We start from the raw sequence: 23678 nt of genomic DNA, 5'->3' as shown, positions 1-23678 counted from the left end.
CAGAGAAACGAGCAGAGGGAGCATGAGCTCATCTTTAAGCACCTCAAGTTGGAGGCCTCAGCAAGCCCCTTGCACTCTGTCGTGTAGCTTCAAGGAACCCCAGAAAACTCATGCAGACATGAGGCCCCATGGTGCTCCCGCCACCCCTTCCCTCGATGTGCCTCCCAGTGACGTCAGGTATAGCTGCATCTGCTTTGGAGGTTCCCAAAATGATGAATCAAGGTTGCTGCTTATGAAAGCAATTCAAAGCATATATAAATAGGAGGCTGGTCTCTTTCTCTCTTGGCATTTTTACAAAGCCATGGCAACGTAAATAGAGACTCATAACAGCCACAACATAGATCTCCAGAGGAGCCTAAGGACTCTTCCTAGAGAAGATGCACATATGCGCCAATCTTTGGCCCAGACTGTTTTGAGTAAGGATAAATAAAACTGTTCTTTTTAGACACTTAGGCTGCTCTATTCAAAGTTAGGGAACTTAAAAATGAGCGATCGCTTTCCATTTTGCTCACTTTAAAGGATCGACCTGATTTTTCTCTCTTCAGTGATACCAAGCAACTTCTGAATAAACAGCTCGTCTCTTTCCGAAGAGTTTCCTACTTCATTTTAATAAAAACAGCGTATGATCAGAGTGCACATGTGCACGCACAGACACACGCACGCAAACTAATCAGGTCATCTACATGTTAGAGCCAAATGCAACAAAACCACCAAAAACCCTCAAAAAACCCAAAGGCCAGACTTCACCTTTCAGCGAAGGCAAGCCTGATGCTGTCAGACAGAGCTTTCAAAAATTTGGGTATTTAGTTTTTATTATTAATTCACTCCTCTGCATTAACTGTCTAGACACCAAACCAAAATGAGGTTACCTAGAGCAGTAGCATGTAATAAGGGACATTTCTTATCCTCAGAAACTTCCTGTCTCAACTGAAGAGTCCAGGGACAGGAGAATGGAAGTAACTCCAGGCAAAGTCTTCCTCCACTGCCACCTTTAAAATAAAATAAGCAAAGAGTTTTGAAAAGGGAAAGATTTTAGGTTAAGTGAGAACAACTCAAAATCTGGGTCATGTTCCTCAAATGCAAGCAGCCACATGCCGAGATGTGAATGCAAGTCCCGCTGACTCGAGCATTCTGGCACCCGGAGCTCACCTTCTGCTGCCTTCCAGGGTTGCCGCAGCCAGCGCGTCCGTGTGCTTTGCTGCCCGTGTTGGCAGCACAGGGAGCATCTCGAGGTGCTGCTCCTGCTGCCTGCGACAGCAGCAGGAGGAGGAGCAGGCATTTGGGATGCCCCTGCACCCCACGGCACGCATGCGGGGTCTCATCATGGCAGACGAAGCTGCAGGGTGGTACAGGGGAGCTGTCGAGGCCAGTCCCGACTGGGGCTTCCCCGTGGTTGCTGCATTGTGGATGCAGTGACCGACCCTGGTGGCAGGCACTGGGCTGCATGGTGGCAGCCACAAGTGCGTTGGGGCTTGTGGTTACCTTAGAAGTTGCTTTTAAAGAGAGCAAGCAACTTGCCAATGACCACAGAGAATAACTGGTAGCTAGGCTCGGAATTAAATCTAGCTCCCCTGTGTCCTTTCAGTGGTATAAGGGAAAGATTTCTGTACTGCGCTGGAAGAAAAGGTTGCCTCAGATAGGGAGCAGGATGGTGGTAGTGAAAATGTCCCTATCTAAACTAAGACATAGACATGCCTCAACAACCCATATTTTTAGAGCAATTGCACCCACTATCCTAAATAAAAAGGAAATTCCAGAGGCCTCGGCAAGGATTGAGCTTCATCGGAAAGGACGAATTACCCACCATCTCTGGCCTCTGATGTGTAGCGGGGTGGACATGAAAGGGGTAGAAAAGAGCTGGGGAATGCAACTGAAGCACACACAGCGCATCACTGTAGAGCTGGGAAACAAAGGCACCGACAGGAAGAAGTTTCAGCAGAGCTGTCAGCATTTAGAAAGGCCTCAGGACCCATGATTCAGAGGTGACCATCACCTCTGTTGCTCTGCCTGAAGAAGTGGGTGTTCAGCTTCTCAGAAAGTGAGCTTGTATTTACAAATGCATCAATTTTACAAGCCCACTTATTTACAAAGCCTGTTGCTGAAAGTGTGTTGCCTTGAACTCTCGTAGGAAGTCTCTTTAATCACACAAGTTTCACATCTCTTATTTGCTTTGGGTTGATTTTTTTTGCATTTATATACAATATTATGCACACAGAGGCAGCTATATAGTCAAAAGCTAAGAAATATGAGCATTATCCTTGTCTGTGTGGTTCTTCAGCGCCTGGGGGTGTGCAGTTTCCTTGGCTTAAGGAGACAGAAATGGAAGGGAGACGGCAAACTAGAGCAAGGAGCGGTGATAGTGTCATCTGGGACACTCGGGCTGCACTGCTGCTTCAGGTAGTGCAGGTTGGCATCCTCTCTGCTTAGTCCTCAGCCAGGGTGTCCCTCAGCCATGCCAGACACTTGCTCCTTGGTGCCTCCTGGTTCCTCCTTCCCTCCTTTCTCTCATGCTGTTGTCTCTCTTTGCCGTTGGTCCCCAGCTCCTTCTAGCCCATATGCCCCTTCCCTCCTGCACTCTTTGCTCAAATGGTTTCTTGCCCAACTCTGTATCTTCCCACCACCAACACCAATCAGCTGCTGAGGGAATGGGGAATCATTTCCTTCACCGGCTTCCACTTTTGTTTCCCCATCCCAGCCCCACCAGCTTGACAGCACAGTTTCTCCCTTCACCTTTAATTCCCGGTCCCATCCCAGTCCATGTCTTTCCTCCCATCCCACTCCAGCTCCTTTTCCCTTGTCAACAGGGCTTCTTTTGCCCAGCCCTATCCACTCTCGTGGTAGCGGGACCTTCCTTCAAGGTAAGATGGTACCAAAGCCCAAGGTTCGGCCACAGTCATTGAGATTGGCTTTTTTTTTTTTTTTTCTGTCCAGCTTCAACAGACTCTTGTGAGCAAGAGCGATGATTTATCTCTTCAGAGGCTTATAACTTGGCAAAATTTGGATGGAGATTTTTTGCAGGCAAGCAGCACATTCCTGACACACAGGCCAAAATGCTGCCATATTTCAAATCCTTTTTTCCAAAGCCTGGGGACATAAATAAAAGGTCACCAAACTTCTCTTCAGATTGGGAAAAAACATTATATCTTTTACCAGCTAAATGATCAGTAAACACTTAAAATTTCCAAGCAGAGAAAATATACTGAGACAGCCTCCAACCTGGAATATTCCAGCCCCAAAGGCTGACATTTCACAAAGTTACAAGCAATCGTAATTAGGAGGCAACAGGCAACTGTTGGAATTGATGATGCTCCTTTAAAACACTTTTTTTTTTTTTTTCAAAGAACGAAAACTACTTTGCAGGTTTATTTGCTATGGTTGGGAGGAGAGGCACTTTGTTTGTCTTTTTTCCCCCCTTTTCTGAATGAAAGTGTTTTACAAATGAAAAATGAGGTTTCCTGAAATGAAGGGCAGCCTTTTACTCTGAGCTGGCTTCCATGAAATGCATCCGCGAAGCTCCAGCGCTTATCTCTGAACTCGCTGGCGGGCAGCAGGCGGCCCCTCCACACCGGCTTGGCAAGGTGAGTCACGGGCCCGGAGGCAGAGCAGTGAGAAGGGCTGAGTTTCGCCACCTTCGCAGAGTGCCTGAGAAAGTTCTGGGCAGCCTCGGGAAAGCGGCTGGCTGCGTTGTTTGGTTGCCTGCCCCACATGTAGACTGCAGCCCAAAGGGCTTCCTCGCGTGCTTGCCCAGGGTGGCGGCGCGCGCGCTGTGAGACATCGGCCGGCGCGCGACGGCCTCCCCCTTGCGCCATGGCGCGGCGGACACCCCCGCGGCCAATGCAGACCCCTGACCGTGGCCGTGCGGACAGGCCCTGCCTGGGGGGTGCTTAGCGAGGGGATGGTGCTGGAGGAGGAAAATGAGGGTGGGAAAAGGCTGGTGCTGCAGGAGTGTCGTCTGCCCTCCGTCCTGCGGTCTCTTTGCAGGAGCAGCAGGGTTCCCCCAGCTCCTCACCAGCAACGAGCTGCCCTTGCTATGGGGGCTGCCGGCACTCGCACTCTCCCCAGCACTTCCTGACTCGTCTCCATCATCTTCCTCCGGGTCTTTTCTCTCTCTTTCCCTTCAATTACTTTGTGGCCCAGTCCCTCTTTCCTTGGCCATTGCTACTACCCGGCATGCCAGGGATCCTAGAGGGCAGTAAGGAAGCGCTACAAACTTCTTCCCTATGGAGTGAGAAAAAACACTTGCCTGCAGAAATACAGCCCGACATGCACAGCTTCCGTGGCCAGCTCACACAGACAGGAGTCTCCAGGCACATGCAAAAGATTTCAGGCCAGATCCTCCATGGTTTCATCAAGGAATAGCTGATGCCCTTTGAGAGATGCTCTGGTATGCGAATTATAGCACCCCAAAACACCGAGCTCATTGAGTGGACACTGAAAATCCCCCACATGAGCCAAGAGCAATGTGACTGTATGTCATGTGTTATTTGTAATTACTGCTCTTTGCACGTGTTAGAATAAATTTTCCAAATAAGCACAGGAGGAAAAACTTAACAGAAAAATTTTAAACTTGGATATGTAACTCCCTCTTCCATAAGGCTTGTGCAGCAGAGGAAAAATAACCCATCCTGATGCAATCTTGTGCAGACATTTAATACTGTGGGGAAGCAGCAGTGAAATATTCCTCCCTGAACTCATGTGGTACTCAGGAAGGACAACTTCCCTGAGCTGTGGGGCAAATATAAAAGCAAGCGAGAGCCTCTGCTTATGTCTTTGAGCAAGGGGAGATCTACCTGGGAAGAGGCTTGAGGAGATGAAGCCTTTCTCTGATAGCTCCTCTCTCCTGCTGGCACCACTGTCACGGTGTTAGTTTTATTCCAAGGTCAAAATGGCACACGCAATAGCAGACTGTGTATAACAGAGTCTCTTTGGCCAGAGAGAAAATCTTTGCTACAGAAAGGCTAGGTGGAAGGTAGAGTTAGAAAGAAAGAGAAGACACTGGCACTGCAAAATCTCCTTCAAGAAACAACCCCAAACAAATAAAACACAATGCAATGCCTTTCCAATAAAAACTGAAGTAAACCAAACCAAGTCAAAACCAAAAGAAACACAAAAACCTAAAAAAACACCCAACCAAGTCCAAAATTTTCACAAAAGAAGATAAATTGGATTTCACAGGAATGTGATGAATTTAGTAGATGAAAACGCAAACAAAACTCAAATATGAGGAGTTGGGGGCAGGGAGTAAGATGGAAAACAGAAGAAATGAAATGCTTGGAGCATCATTCCAAAAGTCCTAACATTTTGTGGTGTGGAAGCCTCTGGAGATGGTGCTGAAGCAGTTCTGCAGAGCTTCATTCCCCTCCTGCTCTCTGCAGCGTGATAAAAGAACAGGAAGGATGTTTGATTGCAGATTGGCCAAGAGCCACTTTCAAAGGGGAGTCATTTAGCGAGATTCACTCATATTTGTATAAGCTCAAACAAAAAAGGAACAACATTGGTAAAGCGGCTAGACAGATCTTGCAAAAACACTACATCTTGGACGCCACTGATGGGAAAAACACCCCGTTACATAGAATGCAGCATTACGAATACTGGTAACACCTCCCAGCGAGCCTCAAACATCTATTTCCAGATGAGTGTTTACTACCACGTGGTCAGTTAAGGCTGACCATACTGTGCAAAAGTCTGATTATTGCAGCCCTAGTGTTGGTTTTACTTTTCTTTAAATATAGGCACATACAGGAGGCCTTTTGACTAGCTGTTCGTTTGTATGACACACCAGAGCTGTCATACTCGGACCAAAATCTGTGAACTGTTCAACCTAACGTGGTCAACTTGACTAAAAAGGCTCCCCAGAAAGGCTGAGCCATTTTTAACAGTGAATATGGTTTTCAGTTACTACCCGTGGTGGAGGCTGCTTAGTCTGACTTGAGGTCATAAGATAGAACCCACAAAAGTTTCTTCAATTATTTTAGTGATATGTGACTTCCAGAGATGCTGAGAAAGCTTCTGAAGTTTGGATTATTTTTCATTCATGAGAACTCTTTTTTTTCTCTTTTAAAAACACCTCACTGATAAACCTCGACACCGTTCACCTCTGACAGGAAATTCTGGAGAGCGTGCAGTGATGGGCAGAGAGAGACTCAAGGCCCCACATATCTCACTTCCACGCCTGCCACTGGCACTGACTCACGGGGGGCTGGGGGTGACTCACCTGGCCTCTCTGCACCTCACCTTGCCTTGCTGGGGAGACTGCAACCCACCTGGTGTCACAGCTCACATGTAACTCAGCAAGTGCCAAACGGGATTTTTGAGGCTACAGAAGCCAATGGGAGCTTTTGCATAGGCTTCCGTGGGTTCTGATATTTCAACAAATGAAGTGCATCCGGAGCCATAGATCCAAGGCCCAGAGTATGACTCCAAGTTTGTCTGGATCTGTAAACTGAGGATTTCACATTAGGGTAGCAGCTGAATTAGCACAGTGCTGACTTCCCTGAAGCATCATCACTTGACAGACCGTGGGGATGCAGGTCGAAGCCCCAGCTGTGGTGCAGACCGCATGCCCTGGTGCCAAGGCTGAACTCGGGCCAGAATGGCAGCCCTGTGGCACTCCGAGTGCTGCAGCAGGGCTGCTCTGCTCCCTGCCAGCCCCAGCCTGTGCCTTCCTGCCCCCTTCTTCGCACCAGCACTTATGTTCTGGCAACCGCCTCTTCCCAGCCCGAACCCGTGACCAGGCGGAGCAATGGGTTTGAGCAACCAGCGAACTGATCCAAAGGTGCAGGACAGGGCCGGGGTGGCAAGGCTGCAATCTTGGTTTAAATTTCTTTGAACTGGTTGTTGGAGTGTTGGACCCGACTTTACAGTATCTCAGTCCTGCAGCAGAATTCATATTGGACACCTTGCGCGAAGCACCTCAAAAATGTCTCTCAAGACCACATGAGCTGCATGAAAAGCTACCTACACTATCTGTTAGGAAAACTCAGGAATTCATCTTTAAATATTAGCTGCAACACTTTAGAAGTCTTCAAAACTGCAAATTAGGCCTTCTCCTGTTCTGAGTCAATACCTTAGGCAACCAAATACTGCTTTGCTCCTTCTTTCTGGCCCAAGGAATCTTCTCTTTTGCAGAACTTAAACAGAGGAGATGGAGACCCCCAACCCCAGAACAGCTTCCAGCAGATCCGTGACATGGCTGAAAAAGACAAGGGAGGACACAAAACCAGATCCCTCTTCCTGAGAGGGTACCCTGTCAGTGGTTCTCCTCTAAGACCCCAATGGCTGCATCTCTATGGCTCTAGGAGGGAAACTGTAGGACGACAGTTACACTAGAGGTGTGAGAAAGATGCCTGTGGCTGATCAGCACTACTGATGGGGTTCAGATGGATCCGTACAGCACTTTCAGAAGAAAAACGCAAGCTGAATGTATGACACCAAATTCCAGACAAAGGATCCTGGAAGAGTGGAGTTTACTGAACTTCAAAAAGAAATGAGACCTTCATTGTGAGAATGTGAGACCTGCAGCAAAATTATAGTTTGCTCAAGAACTAATCCATGAAGCACGTGGGTTTCTATGGTGCCCACTGATCACCAGCTTTCTGTTTGGGTGTTTCATTTAAATAAGCGCTCAGAAAGCACAACCTGGACCCAGATGGCAAAGGACACCTTTGCAAAACATGCCCACAGTAGATGTTCTCCTTACAAAAGGTATCTATCTAACTTTCTAACTTTTGAAATGTAGGATAGATTTTATCTTTGCATAACAAACCTTCATTGGGTTTCTTCTACTTTGTCACATACTGTGCATGTATAACTACATAAAGTTACATATACATATGTAACTATATACATAACTGTGTATCTATCAGTCTATATTTAGCATTTGTACATATTTGTAGCATTTTCATTGTTGCATATAATCACCTTGCTCTCCAGCCCTGGTGGCCTGAGATGCCTGAACAGCAAAGGTTGGCCATGTTTTCTTCCCTGCACCGGCTGTACTTCTGAGGTTACAGGTGCCTACCAACGTTTTAACCACAATGGTTCAGAGCTCTCTGGTCTTTATTAATTCATTTTCAAATCTCTGTCTACACATATTCATGTCAGGTTCTAAAAATAAGCAGCACCGTTAACATTCTGAATTTTAATTATCTACTGAATATCTAACAAGATAAGCTGGAAGGGGAACCCCCTCTGAGAGCAGAAGTACAATCTAGTTAAATGAGTGAAATTTATCAGAAAAAGTGAGTAATGAGCAGTAAGGAAGATTTGTCTCATTTTGCTTATTTTACTTTACAAATTATCTGATTTGACATTCTGTGCTAAAAATCTGCTTATGAACCAAGAAAACCAAAGGACATACTCCACTTGGTTGAAGCAGAATCTCATGCCACAGACATTTTTCTACATTAGTACAGCAGCATAAAAAACTCCCATGCCACCGAAATCAAGACACTCATGGTTGTTTCTAGATCATCACACACCGAGAAATAGCTGGGTAAGCTGCACTTTGCGTTTGAATCTCCTGGTTTTCTTCACTCACATCAGACCTGCCTTAATTTCACTGTGTGTGACCTCAATGCACAGGGAGCTGATAGCGCAGGAAGCGCGAAGCAAAGCTGTCCTGCTCCCTTCCTCCACATCCAGGTCCACTTCAGGGGGCAAGGTGGAGATAATTCTTTTTCCCAGCTTAATTCTTATCTTTGTGTGATGTATTTTTAATGAGCTGCACCAAAACTATCACTCCATTCTATTTAGGCCCTTTTGCCTGGGAATGGCAAGGAATATTTTACGCTAAAGTTATTTCACAAGAAAGAGATGAAATAGTGCCAAAATAGGCTATAAAACTAAGCATGTGCTAATAGCATCTGTTACAAATAAGGCTGGATTCCACTTTCCATTGTCTTACTCCTTTTTCCTCAAGTTATTTAAATTTTCCAATTCAAAAGGAATTTGGCTGAAGATTTTCCTTACTTGGTCCTAACCTCAAGGAGGATTGCTTGCAGAAAAACTGTACAAAATCTATTACAAGCCTTTAAATAACGGGAGCATGAGAGAAAAGGAACAGACACTTCTCTTCTCCTTGGATATTCAGGCTAGAAAACATTAGGTGCAATAAATGATCCCCGCATGACTGTTTGATCTCAAAAATAAACCGCAGAACTGTTCATGTTGCCACTCCAAAAGCAGCAAGTTGTCCTCTCTGCTCCAAATGAAAGAAATAGCAGTGTGTGACATTTAAGTTATTTGCAAACACATTTTTTAAATGGACTTCAAGGATGCATTGGTGTTTCTCCAAATGAGAGCCCTCTGAGGCCATCAGGTCACATTGGAAGTAGTATATAATTAACATGACAAACACTTTTCTGAAAGAAATTCATCATTTTAGGACATGTTTCCTTAGTACCTTAATTCCTTAGACAGAGCTTTTAGAACTCTGAAACTTGAGGAGCACAAAGAGGAAGGGAGTTGGACTGCAGGAGTCTTATCTTTGACCTATTGGCAGTGTTACATGAAAATAGAAAAATTAAAGATAAAAATGGCTAATATGTTCCTTAATGAAACAGTATACCTGCTTATTCCCAGTTTTCTCTTTCATTCCATGCCAAAAAAACCCCTGGAAAGTCACAAAACAAGCTGTCAACCACATGAAGTCAAAACACAGTAACAGGTAACACAGCTCGTTCAAAATTGTTTTGCCTATAATTAACTAGGTAGCATTTTTTATGGTTTCCTTTAGCAATGTTGAAAGGAACCACGTGATGTGTTAAAGCTGCAGAATCAGTCCACAGGTATCCGGATATACAGGAATATAATCACTGCTGAAGAGGACACAGGAGGCAAAGTGAATGATGGCTTTACCAGTATATGGGCAGGATGGAAGGTAAGTTAGTGACAAATATTCAAGGGTCTAAATCCAACCAGTAAATGCTGTTGAGCCTCCCCACACTCTGGAATCTCTTCTTTTAAACGCCTTGTTTCTGAACCCAGCAAGAAGGCTACAAGAGGTATTCCAGCGGTACTTTATTTCGCTGTGTCTATCTTGGATTGCAAAATAGCTGATTTTCCACTAAAAATATTTTAAATGAATTTACAAGTCATAACAATTTTTATTTTCTTTTTTAGGGTAAGAGTCAGCAAAATGTCCACGTAAAAGATACGCAAAAGTCCTGCGGGGACATGGCTGGGCCAGACATGCCAAGAGACTCCAAACCATGTTCCCGTCTGAAGTCCATCCTCACATTTAACAATTATTTCCAGCCTATCTGAAAACCTGACATATTTGTATTTTTGTCCCCCTGAACATCTACGTATGCCCAGGTGGTACAATAAACACAAGTAGCACTACTAGTTTTATTGCTTATTTAATCTGTCTTCGTTAAGTTGCTATCCAGATACTTAATGAATGTCCTCTAGTTTTTCATCATTTTAAGTATTTTTTTCTGTTGCTTTTGATTCACCTAACATCTTATTACACTGATATTATATTTACTTTTTATTTTGTCTTTGCTTACCTTCTGAACTACCCATCACAACTCAAAATAAATATTCAAAAATACAATAATACGAAAACACTTCAGCATCTCCAGAGGCAGATTACCTCAACACAGCATATTATGGTTGAATTTTGCTATAAGCCTTCACGTATTTTTATCCAGGCATATTTTATAACCTTGTTACTCCCTGACTTTTTTCTCCTAAATGAGAAATAAAGCTCTCCAGGTTTCTATTTCAGTATCAATGTTGCTTTTATTCTTCATTCTGTATTATTTTTTGCACTTCTAGAGCTTAAAAGTTCATGTAATAATTCAGTTTATTTTCCCTTGTACTGTTTTTAGCTCTTATCTTTGCTTTAAATGTCAAAACCTTTCACTTCTGTTACTTCAATTGGATTTCCTTGCCGTCTCTCCTTCCTCTGCAAGCCCTAACTGATGGTGTATTTTGGTGTGGCCTCCTCCTCTTCTTTTCCCACTCCCATTAGCATCTTTTAAACCTCATTGTATCTTTGAGCAGTATTTTGCAAAGCCACACTGACCACTTCTTGTTTCTTGTAATCTTTTCAGAGGAACTGCAGCCTGCTCTGCCTTGGCTAGAAAGCCTCAGCAGTCCCACGTCTCTCACACAAAGGGATTGCAATAAATCCGTTTCTGCTTGATGCTCATGGATTTCCTTAATTCTGCCAAACCTGATTTCTTGAAATTTAGTGCTCTAACTTGATTGCAGATATTTATTTCGTATCAGGCTGCATGCAGGCAAGATTGTGATCCCTTACCCACTATTCACGCTTGCTGTCAGGGAAGAGTTCGGAGGCGTTACTTCCGAGAGGCATCCAACCCCAACGTAATCCGTGTTTAAAGATAAGCAGCAAGCTTTTGTAACGCAAGATGATTAAGAGACTGCTGCTGTGATAAAAAAGCACCTGGATCTATATTAATTCAGTATGGAGTGTAAAGTAAGCATTCAATACTTTAGAACATTTCTGATACAAATGTAAGTTCCAATAAAAGTCATAAAGAAATCACATTTCTTGGAAAATGAGGAATTAGGGACTAGTTTATGACCATCAATTAGGGACTAGTTTATGACCATCTTTCTTATTATTTTATTATTCCCAAGCTAGTTGCTTTACAGATTGAACGGGACAATGATTTCAGTGAATACCTGCAGCTGTGACTAAAGCCAGCTCAGAATGGGCAGCGTCGAGCAAAGCATGGCTTCAGGTGCTACCTGTTAGCTGGGCAGGCAGTTCCTGACCTTTCTGTAACTATGTGTTACTGGTAGCATTTTTTTTTTGTCTCTTCTACTGAATACCTATTCTCTTATAAAAATTTTATAATTGATTGTGAAAAGAGGACTGACTAACAAGCGGGAAGAGGAAGATGGTGATAGCAATATTTTAAGAACAAGAAAAGACAAGAGAGAAGAAATCTGTAGAACTAATGTACTCCTTAGTTATTTACCTCAGACTATGCAACAGGCTATTTGCTATTCTACTCCTTAACACCAAATAATATTTTACTTAAACATTAAAATAAATCTACTAGTTTATAAACTCAGAGCACTTTTCTGTTCATTTCCAGTGAGTGTATTTCAGATATGAACGTTTACATCAATATTCAGATAGAAGGAAAAATAATATATACAGACCTGTTTCAGAAAGAAGTGAGCAAATAAAAGCCTCACAAGAAACTAGACTTATGGCCACTAAAACTGTAGATGACAGCAGAAAGAAGTGATATTGCTTTAATGTAAAAGAAGCGTATTGCATATTGTGTTAGAGTATTTATATGTCACCTGTTAGTAGTAATGTTCATTGTATGCTTTTCTATAGTTTATAGAAGTTGACTCTTCCTTATATCAGTATTGCTCTACAACTGGAAGGTAAGAATTTATGCACTAAACAATATGCATAACTACACAAAATTACAATGACATCTGCTGAAATATATTTAGATGTATTTTAACAAATGAAACAGAGACTGCAGCACATAAATGAATATTACCTCACACATATATAGCCAAGAGGAGTGTATGTAAATAAAACTGACTTAATCTATGCCACGCAATGCAATATAGCAGACAGAAAATCATTTTGCCTTGATGCTTATGAACAGAGCTTTCATTCAACCGGGTGCTGCATACCATTATTTTGAACTGGATCTCACAATTTCTTTTTCAAAGAAATTCCTTTCATTTTCTTCAGAGTGCCCAAAGGAACAGTAGTCGTGCAGGAAAACGGGCGATGCTGATCTGCATTCGCTTTTCAAGTTCCTTGACTTGCGTCGCTGTCTATGTTTTCATCATTGCTGATGAAGAAGCTTGAAAGCAGGTCAGCTGCAAGTGCATGCTGCTTTTAAATTTGTTTAGTAGTTCTTCCAGTAACCTATAAAAGGTAAATATTTACAACTTTGGCTGATTCGGAAAAGGAACAATTACCAAACATCTTGGCAGTTCTGTATATAACTTCAGATACACTGTTTATTTAAATACAGGGCCTAAAATTGGATCTAGTTTAGAAAGCTAGATATTAAAAACCTTTAGAAATACAGTAAGTCTATCTCATAAACAGATGAGCTATGTCCAGAGAGGACTTAGCCACAGAGATTTTAAAAAGGTAATAAAATACACATTTATATCCCTTTCCTTCCATATAAAGACCATCTCCTGAAAGAAACATATGCAAAACAACAGCAAAAGGCTGTTGGGGGGCAGGCTCATGAGATCATGAAATCAAGGTGGGGAAGGCTCATGAGATCATGAAATCTAGAAGCTGCCAGACTGTGTGCCATAAAATCAGTATGCCTCATCAAGGCTATGTTCTTTTGGTGTCTATTTTAGTTCTCAAACTTGTCTTTGGGAGGTATTCCTGGGCATTCTCTTTAGGGTCATGTCCAAGAAATCAGAGGTAGAGTAACTCTTCTGGAAGAAGTATTCATTCACTTGCAGCTACGTAGTTTTGTCCTTTACAGATAACAAAGTACATATGAGTTCATTCTTCAGCAAAAAAAATATTCAGTTATATCTACATAGCTGCTGCTGCATAGGACTATGTTCATTCTAATCCTCAGAAGACAGGTTTAGGATCAAGGGTATTGATAGTTTTGTTGTAGCAAATATTTATTATAACAGTGGAGATTAAATAATAAATTTTACACTCTTGCCTGTAGGTTTCAAATGTATTCTGAGGTATAAGGTATTCCCAGAACTTTTTGCTCTATTTCAAAAGCAAACTATATAGGGGAGATATGCATTACCCTCAAGCTTTCAGAAAGCTTTGACAGCCAGTAATGAAGGAAATTATATTGTATGATAAAAAATAAAAATCCATAACAAAATCTGCTTCTTCAGGAATCTCTCTGGAAAATGACTACAGCCACAATCCTCATTGAGCATTGTAGTAGTGACTTGGTTTAAGAGAAGGGAACAGCTCTAAATCAGCACATAAATGTGTGTTATTTAACACAAATAGGTGTAGTTTTTTCATCATCATGAGTTGTTCCAACTGCTGGCAATTGCAGTGGTAAGAACCCGGGAAGCATAACGAAGTTGGACACAAGTCTGGGGCTTGTAATCCTGAGACAGATGTAAAAATGATGCAGTTCCTTGTTCTCATCTGTCCCACGAAGCTCAGATGATGGCAAGTCAACACAACCCAACAGATATTTTGGAAAGTTTGAGTTGAAAGAACTCTCCTTACTCAAAACAGATCCTATCTTTAATAAAGAAGGAGAGAGGGCAAGGAGATAACTTGTGACTTGCTGCAGAGAACTAGTGACCAATATGTTTGAATAAACAGGGGACTTCTGGAAGGCGGCAGGATTTGCAGCCATACAGGTTGTACAGACAGGATCTAGATGTGTCTACTTTGAATTGTGAATGTTAAGTGCAACTGATTTGATGCAGATCAGCTCCTGAAGATACCATAATACCAGCCTCAAAAAAGCTATCTTTATACTAGTATACTCATTACAAATCGTGCCTGGTTTTACCTTGCTATGCTTTATGAAGCTATGCTTATAACATAAACTATCAAACACAAGGCTGGATGCAGAAAAGCAGCTTGGTTGTCAAAGAATGATATGGTGTGCAAAGAGGAGCCCAGAACTCCTCCTCTTGACATTAAGGCATAATCGCAGACCTTTCTTATTTGTTTTAAAAATGAAACAAGTTTTCCAAATATCAGTTGGCAAATATCATACTTTGCACCTTGGTCATTTTTAATTGTTGTTAAAATCAGCAGGACAAGACAATGGAGCTCACTGAAACTAAGATTAGTGTAGAAGGTTTAAACTGACTGAAATTAAAAAATAAATACAAAGCTATATTGAACTGGAAAGCCTAGGATGGGAAAAGGAGATGCACCACAAAGCCATTGGCTCTCCTGTATAATTTAATAGGCCACACTGAATGTGAGCTTAGCTTATTTTCAACACTGTCCAAATACGCTTTCATTCTCTAACTCAGAAGAGCAAAGTACAGTGAAGGTCAGCTCTCTAGTAACAAAGTTCTGATACAACCATAAAAAAAATGGAACCAGAACTAGAAACCAGAAAGGAGAGGAGACAGTGCTGTATACTCACTTTTTGTCTGTTCCACTTGAGAGCTGAGGCAAGGCTTCCAAAGCTTGCTTAAAGCTTGAGCTGTAAGTAGAGCAAAAATACTTATTTTCCCTCTCAGCAGTTCAGAGTTCAGAGCAGTAGATAGTTCATAAAGGCCTGATATATTTTATCCATTCTTCTTATCTCAATAAGTTAACAAAATATCCGCTCAACATGCCAATTGTATATGAAGTGCCCATGGACTCAGACAGGTTTCCAAGTCCTAATCTAATATACACCAGAGGAAAAAAGGAAATGTTAAATCAGTAACTCTTTTAAGACAGTGACAATTTCCTGTGTTTGACATCCTGGATTCTTCAGTTATTCCAGTAAGTGCCAGCCTGTCTTCTGCCTAGAACTAAGTGACCATCAGAACATGAAGCACAGGGATAAAATTGACCTTGGCTTTCTGTGCTCAGGTCACTGCATTCTCTCTTATGGGAGAAAGCCTAAGCGAAAATTATAGTAGGTTTGCATTGCTGTAACACAGGATCATAGAATTGTTTTGGTTGGAAGGGTCCTCTGGAAATTACCAGGTCCAGCCCCCTCTCAAAGCAGGGCCAACTCTGAATTTAGAGAAGGCTGCTTGGAGCCTTGTCCAGTCAAGTGTGGATATTTCCAAGGATGGAGATTCCACACCTTTCTTGGCAACCTGAAGTGCATGTGCAGGGGACAATGCAAGACCTGCATAGATGTGCACAATCTTCTGTCAGCAAAAGATTAACATGGCTACTAGTGACGAGTCAAGGAATAAAAGAGCACCTAAGAAAATTGGCCTTCTAGGGGTTCATTCTGTTTTGCTAAAATGTTGATTGGAAACAACAGCACTTAATTTTGTCCAATTTGAGCTGCTGTCCAGCTACGCCTTCATCACCACCAGATATTCAGAATAGGGAAATGAGCCTTTCCAACCTGAATGCAGCAGTAGCGCAGAACATCACACGTGAGATTATGAAGACACATTAGAGACTCAGGCCTTAACAAGATTCCTTACAAGATTTTGATCAGGTGACATGACTGAACTGCAACTGATGGGAACAGCAGGTCTAACAAAAATGTAGGCAATCTAACTTAATGCATGAATATGCTCATATCTATTTCCAAGGATCCTCAACTAACAATTTGCAATCAATCAGTCAATATTATTCAGAACTGTTGACAGCTATCATAGTTTGTGTTTTTGGCTGTCTTGACTGCCACAAATACCGCTAGAACTTCTCTTTCTTATATTTGTATGTCCATTATCTTTGATTTTGTACCCCCTAAAAGATGCTAAATTGCTGAAAGCCATTTAAAAGCTTTCCTTCTAAGGGACAGAAGGAAGCTGAACACACTTTCCCTGATCAGAAGTGTGGAAAAGAAGTGAATTGTGCAAACTTATGGAGAGTCCAGAACTTCCATATCCCTATCCTGCCAGTGGCTGGTTCTATATTCTCTCTGAAATGTCTGGCAGGCTTTTTGCAGTGTGCTACATGGGACCCCTGTGAGAAATTGGATGAAACTCCGTGATACCTGCCTTTGTGTTGTTTTAGCACTGTTTTCCTCATCAGATGAGCTACTCTTTTTTTTTTTTTTTAAGGTAAGAGTATAAGACATCTAGTTTGAACCAGCAAACAAATTCAAATTAATAGCAACAACAACAAATAACAATTGTCTTTGAGCTGATCAAATCTAAATGAGAACCTGTTTCCTATATATCTGCTTAATATCACACATTCTATTGGAAGCATGGTTTCTTGAAAATAATTTATATTATGTCTCTTTGCATGTTTACCAAGGATTTTATTGCAATGAAACAATATAAATTACTGCACATCTTACTTGCTTTCCGGTGTTAGGTATATGGCCACTGTATCTCTCAAAGCACAGATTTCAAGTCTTGCCTAAAGACGGAAACACAAAGATTGAAACAATCTTACAACAGAATACTAGAGCGTCATCTGTTCTTATGCAAACTGCTACATGCTGCAGCTTTAAGCAGCCTTGGCTTTAACAGTTTGTTTCGTGTGTTTTTGGTTGCCATGCAGCCATGTCAGTTAGGAAAGCGCTAAAAGGAACAATTTCATACTTCTGATTCAAGTCAAATGGTTTGTATAGTCACTATGACTATGTAGCAGTCTAAAAACATTGGTTTGTCTCTCAGTAACAGTAACAAATCGTGAATTCTGCTCCATCTTTCCTGTTCAATGACAGGAAGATAAAGAGAAGACATTACCTTAATTTTTCTGTTGATGTCCCCGTGACCCACATTTTTTAAGTACAGTAAGCTTAACTTTTCAGAGCACAGCTTGGCCAGGGGGGAAGGAAACAAAAATCTGTCAATACACGTTTTATTCTTAATTTTGTTGCTGATCTTTATTAGTTTTTCCCCCTCAGATGAGGAAGAAGTGCTCTACTTCTCTCGTCTGTCATCTGGTGGGCACGCAAGCTGGGGGACTGCGTGTCTAGGCCTTGATTTACACCCTGGCAAACTATAGTGGAGAATCAACTACGCAAAGTTCACATATCTTTCTCCAGGCTAGGAAATGTAACCACTGTCACTGCATGTTTTATATGAAGCCAGAACATACTGAATGCAATCAACACTTAAATAACTTATTCCATACAAATATTAAGAGAACTGCACCCCAATTCAGATTCAGCTCTTGTCCACTATATACAATTTAATCCAGCTAGTTATTACAGAAACAAGACATAAATTTGGTCAAAATGAACACCATAGCATTAAAAAAAACCAACAACAACAACAAAAAAACCTTTTTATAATGCAATATAGTAATTTGATTCCAATTCCAATGAAAATTTTTGGCTTTTTTATCTTCCCATCATCTCTTTCTCCTACACAAGAAGCCAAGTTATGCCTTATTTTATTTTATTTTATTTTATTTTATTTTTTGGTACAGAGCTTTCTGGCACAAAATTGAATATGGCCAACCACACATTTTATACTTGTCGGAAATATTTTTCTCATTGCAGAATACTTCGCCTTTCTTTGTGTAGCCCTCCACAATGAATAGTCTGGATTTTCTTTAAGTCTTGTATGTATGATGTTGGACTCTTAAGTTTTAGGAAGTAACAGTGTGGTGGGAACGTCACGTTCCCAAGTGCCACAGCTTGAACAAACCTGGTGGAAGAGTAAAGCCTTCAATAGTCAGGAAAACTAACTTGGGCTTCTCTTGCCAAAGTCTGATACTCCACATAGGGGATGTATAGTTGATCAATCTGACTGGTGCAGGTATCCTCACACTGTTATTATCTAACTCAAATTATACAGGATTTTCTGTCTTCCAAGGAACATAAAGAATCACAAATGACAAATTTACAGCAGGGAGGAAGATCCTTTCAGTTACAGCTTTAGGCAGCAAGTTTATAAGGTGGGTCATCTAGTCAAAGAAAAATTATATACTAGTAATTTCCTCACTGGTCACTGACTGGTTTAAAATGACCCACCACCAATCTTATTGCTGTGGTCTTATGGCTGGGATCATCTTACCTTAATTCTCTGTCAAAAACAATTACTAATAGCAATTAGAAAATAAGACTTGCCTTTAAATAGTTTCCCATCATAATACAAGAATGTTGTCGCAGACAGTAAAAATATGGTGGCTGGTTTTGCCACCCTAGCACAGTCATAGCAATCCTTGAGTCAGTGCGGTTTTTTGCTTCCTTACAGACTCCTTTCAAAGGTATTCAATAGCTAACAGTATTTGGTAATATTTCAAATTACTGTCATTATGATGCTTTTTATCTCCTGGGACACAGGTAAGCTTTTATGGATTCAGATGCAAACTTCAGTACAATACAATCAGACCCCAAAATGGAACTGTATCTATCATTATGCAGTCCCAGCATCTCAGATTACACTGAACTAACCGGAGAAATAGATTGCATTCCAACACTTTTTACCTCCTTGTTTGTTTCCAACAAATATATGGATTATACTTATCTATTACTGTCAGTTTCCTAAATTCAGATCTTTGACAGTAGAAAATATTCAGGTACCTGTAAAGCTCCATTTTTACTGAAGAATGAGACACATTGCATCAGTCGACTCAGTTCTTCAGATACTGCTTCCACAATCCTTGACATCACCCGAGGAACTAAGTCTTTGGAAATGGTAAACACCTGGTAGTTAAAGAGTAAGAAGCATGAGCATGGCAACTATTAACAGAAATATTTTACATATTAACATTTTAGAAAACAGCATCAAACACTTTGAAGGAATCACTTTGTTTTGATCAATGGACAAGGAAGATCAAAACATCTGTAATCTAACACTGTCTTTGTCATTTGCCCTGCACTTTGACCAACCACCTCTGTTAATAGCAGCATTAGCTACATGATTGATGACATCTTTTTATTGAAACACATAAAATCTGCTAGTTCAGCTAGATACCAAACTATCTACCCTATCCTAATGGATAAAGGTAGTTAGGTGGTCACCCACAGACTGCTGTTTTATGAACAGCACCTTTAATTCAGACAAATAAGTCACATCACTCTGATTACACGTTCAGCTACATTTTACTCAAGCATTTTGCAATTTCTTCAGACTTCTTTACATGTGGCAAAGACTCAGCTGCACATGTGTCAAACCACTGTCAGACAGCAAGGATTTTTATGCTTTATGGCAGAGACACAGCTTTAAAAAGATTGGAAGGTATGATGGTGCAAAGGATTTACATTTAAATTCTTCTACTGCTGCTAATGATTGGTGCTTGGGAAAAAACATTACATCTCTTTTTTTTTTCTATGCATCTTTTAAACTACTTTTGTGTAAAACTTTTTCAAGTTGCATTTGGATCTTCCATTAGAGATTCAGAATAGTGATTGCAACATTGGAACGAAACAAAATTAAACATTAGATCGATGCCTGAAGAAGAGCATGAAGTAACCAATCTTCCCTATGGCAAGCTTTAAGGAACCGAGAAATTGCTGGTGAATTAAAAAAAATACACATATATACATGAAGTTTGCACAGAACTGGGGAAAATGCAGGCCAAGAGGTTGGAATATAGAGGAAGTGAGATTATAGGTTAGGCAGATCAAAATTCTACCAAAACTTACAGGTGATGATAAGGCTACACTAAAATTGCATGAGGTTGGACAGGGGGAAGATGACATAAGGAACTGAAGATGGTGTGACTGGAGTGGTAAAAGGAGGATGAAACTGAATAGAGTTTTTAAACACTTTTTTTTTTTTTTCAGATTTCTACTTTAAAATGACCTAAAAAATAAACAGTTGAATTTCTTGCTAGGAGACCTTTATTTTATGTAAATTTTAGATCTGTTATGTTTGACAAGGAAATGTAGCTATTAACAGAAGATATTTACACAAGTAGGTAAAGGTGAATTAAGGGAAACAAATGTAAATGAAAGATTCCTACCAAGTTTTCAGTTATTTGAGAAATGCATTATGTATCAGGAATCCTATAAAGCTGACCATTAAAAAGGCAGTTTTGCCTCACAAGTTAAGTGCACTGACCCCATATAATATGCTGGCTATCAGTCATTTACATGACTGATAATTCAAATATGCAGCCTACTTTAAACTGCTTTGATCCACAAAAGCCAGGTAAATGGCATCTGCAGTAAAAAAAAAAAATGCTAAAAATCTGTGAAGGGGTCATCTTATTCAGCAGCAAATATTGCTGAGCAATTCAACACATACATACCAGGAATACAATCAAAAATCTTCTACTGAGAAGAAAATGTTTGTACCCACAACGAGTACTCTTGATGTTACTATACAGAATCCAGGAAAAAAAATTCTCAGCAATGGTGAATCATCACAAAATTGCAATAAGAAGCCCTATTTTGATTTCAGCTAGATTTGTATTCTAAGGTACAGAAACAATTTTCGTTGCACTTCAGTCCATAGACTTTCAGCTGATGGTTAATTTCTGCTGTTTCAAACTATAGAAACCTATAGCTTTGCTGGCTAAATTTAAATTTGACCTAGCTTACAGAATTTCACCAGAAAACAGTGGAAATGGGAGTTTCATCTTGACACATGCTTTCGTATTTCTGCAACAATTCACATGTAGAAATTTATGACACAACCCTATTTGGGCCAAAATCAGTCTCGGTCTCAGTGAAGTCTGAAAGACTGTGCACCTTTCAGTAGCAGAATTTTAATGAGTGTGCCCATTTACAAGATTAAGTCAGTAAGTCACAAATGCCTTCAAATGTCTTTTAAAGAGAAAACCCTCATTTTCATTTTTATTACTTTTGATTACACCGAAAGCCAACATTAAACAAACGAATATTGTGTTGGCAAATCTTTTTGTTTATTACCTCAGCCTAACACATTTGTGTTAAGTGCAGCAATGCTTGGGTGAAAAACTGCTATAATTCAATACTGAAACTGAAGCAAAAAAAAAAAAAACAAGTCTTTGATGAAGCTTTTGAGTTATTTTACTTTATACTTATCATAGCAATTTAAGGAGCAATGAAGTAAAGATCTCAAGTAAATCTTCTATGGTCTTAAATGAATGCCAGCGTTCGGTTCGTGATAGTTTGAAAGGTAGCCTTGGTAATATGTAAGTAAGAATACAACTGCCACTGTCACTAACAGCAGTACCAGGAGCAATACTAAGCTGCTAACACCCTTGGTGATTAAGAGGAAAGAATATGTAGACTAGATGCTGTAACTAAAGCACTGCAGAATATTCTAGCATTTAATCACAAAAGGCCAAGTAACTGTAACTTTGCAAATTGATCATTTTAATAGTTATTTTTATTTTAATAAATACTCCCTATTGTAAGCCTTTGCATACCCAAGGATTTGAAAAAGTCTTCATGCTACTTACAGACTATAAAACTTTCTGCTTTTAGATTTCTGATCTCTATCCTATATACAAGGATATGACATATATTGTCTTTTTACTTCAAGTGGCATATTTCAAACATTTCTTCTAAAGTACAGACTCATTTTTACATGCTGTGGAAAACAAAGTAAAAAAGAGAGAATGAGCATCATACTATATATTTTTAATCTGCATGAAAAGGAAAGACTTAAACTTTGACTTTTCTCTTCACCAGATTGTGAAAAGCACTCCAAAATGTGTAAGGGGTGTTACTGAGGGTATAGCAGGAATTGTTAATCTCCTTCTGCCTTTAAAAACGTTAGCGGTTTCGCACTTGGGCACCTAAACCTAACCCAAGGCACTCACATCCATAATTAGACACTTCAAAAGATGCAGTTTTCAGGTGTGATGAAAGGCAGCATTTACCAAAGAAAATACACTGAAATTATTCATATGAATACAAGCATCAAACAATCTGAAGTTTTCTCACCTCTGCATGCACAGCAATGATATTCACTAATGCTTCTTTCAAATAGTTTCTGACACCTAAAACAAAACAAAAAGGATAATTAATCACTTTCATTCTGTTATCTTAACAAAGCCATAATATTCTACTGTTAGATACTGTACGTTTTCTTTTTATCTCTTTTACTAGCACTTTTGCAATCAGAAGCAGAAAGAGAAAGTTCCATAGCCACACCACCACAGTCTATTTCCTTTTTCAAATCAAATGGAGAAAGGCACATTTCCTTAGAGCAAAAGCCGACAGGTTAATGTTTCAGTATTCTTCTTCTGTGATTTTACCAGATTTGCAATTTAATAAAAATCTAATTTGAAAAAAAGAACCACGCTGGATGCCTTTGGTAGAATATATGTATCATGCCACAAAACATGCACTATAGCTTGATAATTCTAGGGAGCCAGAACAGAAACAGGTTGAAGTATGAGAGTCTTCAAGATGAGCTCACTACTTTATCAGCTTCTCTCTCTGCTAATTATTATTGTATATAGAAATAGCAAGGATTCTTGTTTCTCTGAAAGTGGTTTAGAGGGTATTACTCATGAGAACTTATAGGAGATGTCATGCCTTAGTAGAAGTTTCCTACTGGGGAGGGTGGGAAAGTCAAGCAAGCATTCTGTTTACCCAGTGCATAAAATGCCTATCAATTTATACTAAAAGGAAATTCTAAACAGGACTATACTCAGCAGTGTAACTTTGACCATTAGAACAACCTCTTTTTCAGCTCTACTAGTAGGAGTCCAGAGTAACTTTATAGAATAGGACTCCAGTGGTATAAAAATCTAAAACAGACAAAAACCTAAAACTGCCTCATTTGCTTTTCTGAGGACCTCACTTCATGAGTGATGGCAATACAGAAAACACTCAATTCATTAAAGCACGCATAACTGTTTAAAGTGCAAGGCAGAGCAATGAGAGGGGGTCACCAGCCCACAAGACAGATCAGTGCCTGATTTCGAGTACCTGAGCCTAAACCAGGGAAAGCGCAACGACCTCCCTTCCCTTCCGTATATTCTGCCTGCAATTAGAGATCAGAATCTGGGAGACAGACGAGTGAAACAATGTAGCTCAGAGATGGCGATGCGATTAATGCTGCTGTTATAAAAATTACCCCAATGAACTTCTAATCAGTTCATCTCATTTGCTCCACCTTACCTCAGATAACACAGATGTGGCAATTTAATCCTATTATGAAAAATAGCTTTAAAAGAAGTTCCTTGAGCTCATTTAAAATGAATTACTCTGTGGGAGAAC

The 23678-nt window shown here is 40.4% G+C and overlaps 1 protein-coding gene across 1 annotated transcript in view; it reads right to left on the bottom strand.

Moving 5' to 3' along the window:
* Positions 1 to 11870: 11870 nt before the first annotated feature.
* The window catches only part of LOC148594549 (exocyst complex component 2-like), a 42984-nt gene continuing 31176 nt past the window's right edge, over positions 11871 to 23678 (bottom strand). The window contains exons 7-11 of the mRNA XM_088525657.1: positions 22395 to 22450; positions 19098 to 19220; positions 16917 to 16978; positions 15078 to 15137; positions 11871 to 12880 (exon numbers count right to left, since the gene is read on the bottom strand). Of these exons, the coding sequence (XP_088381783.1) occupies positions 12787 to 12880; positions 15078 to 15137; positions 16917 to 16978; positions 19098 to 19220; positions 22395 to 22450 (395 nt within the window). The 3' untranslated portion in view covers positions 11871 to 12786. The remainder of the gene's footprint in view (positions 12881 to 15077; positions 15138 to 16916; positions 16979 to 19097; positions 19221 to 22394; positions 22451 to 23678) is intronic.

Source organism: Tinamus guttatus, unplaced genomic scaffold (assembly GCF_059628265.1).
Source record: "Tinamus guttatus ecotype Peru unplaced genomic scaffold, ASM5962826v1 Tinamus_guttatus_pri_ptg000232l, whole genome shotgun sequence".
In the NCBI taxonomy this organism is placed as follows: Eukaryota; Metazoa; Chordata; class Aves; order Tinamiformes; family Tinamidae; genus Tinamus; species Tinamus guttatus.
This window is presented reverse-complemented; position numbering and strand designations above follow the sequence as displayed.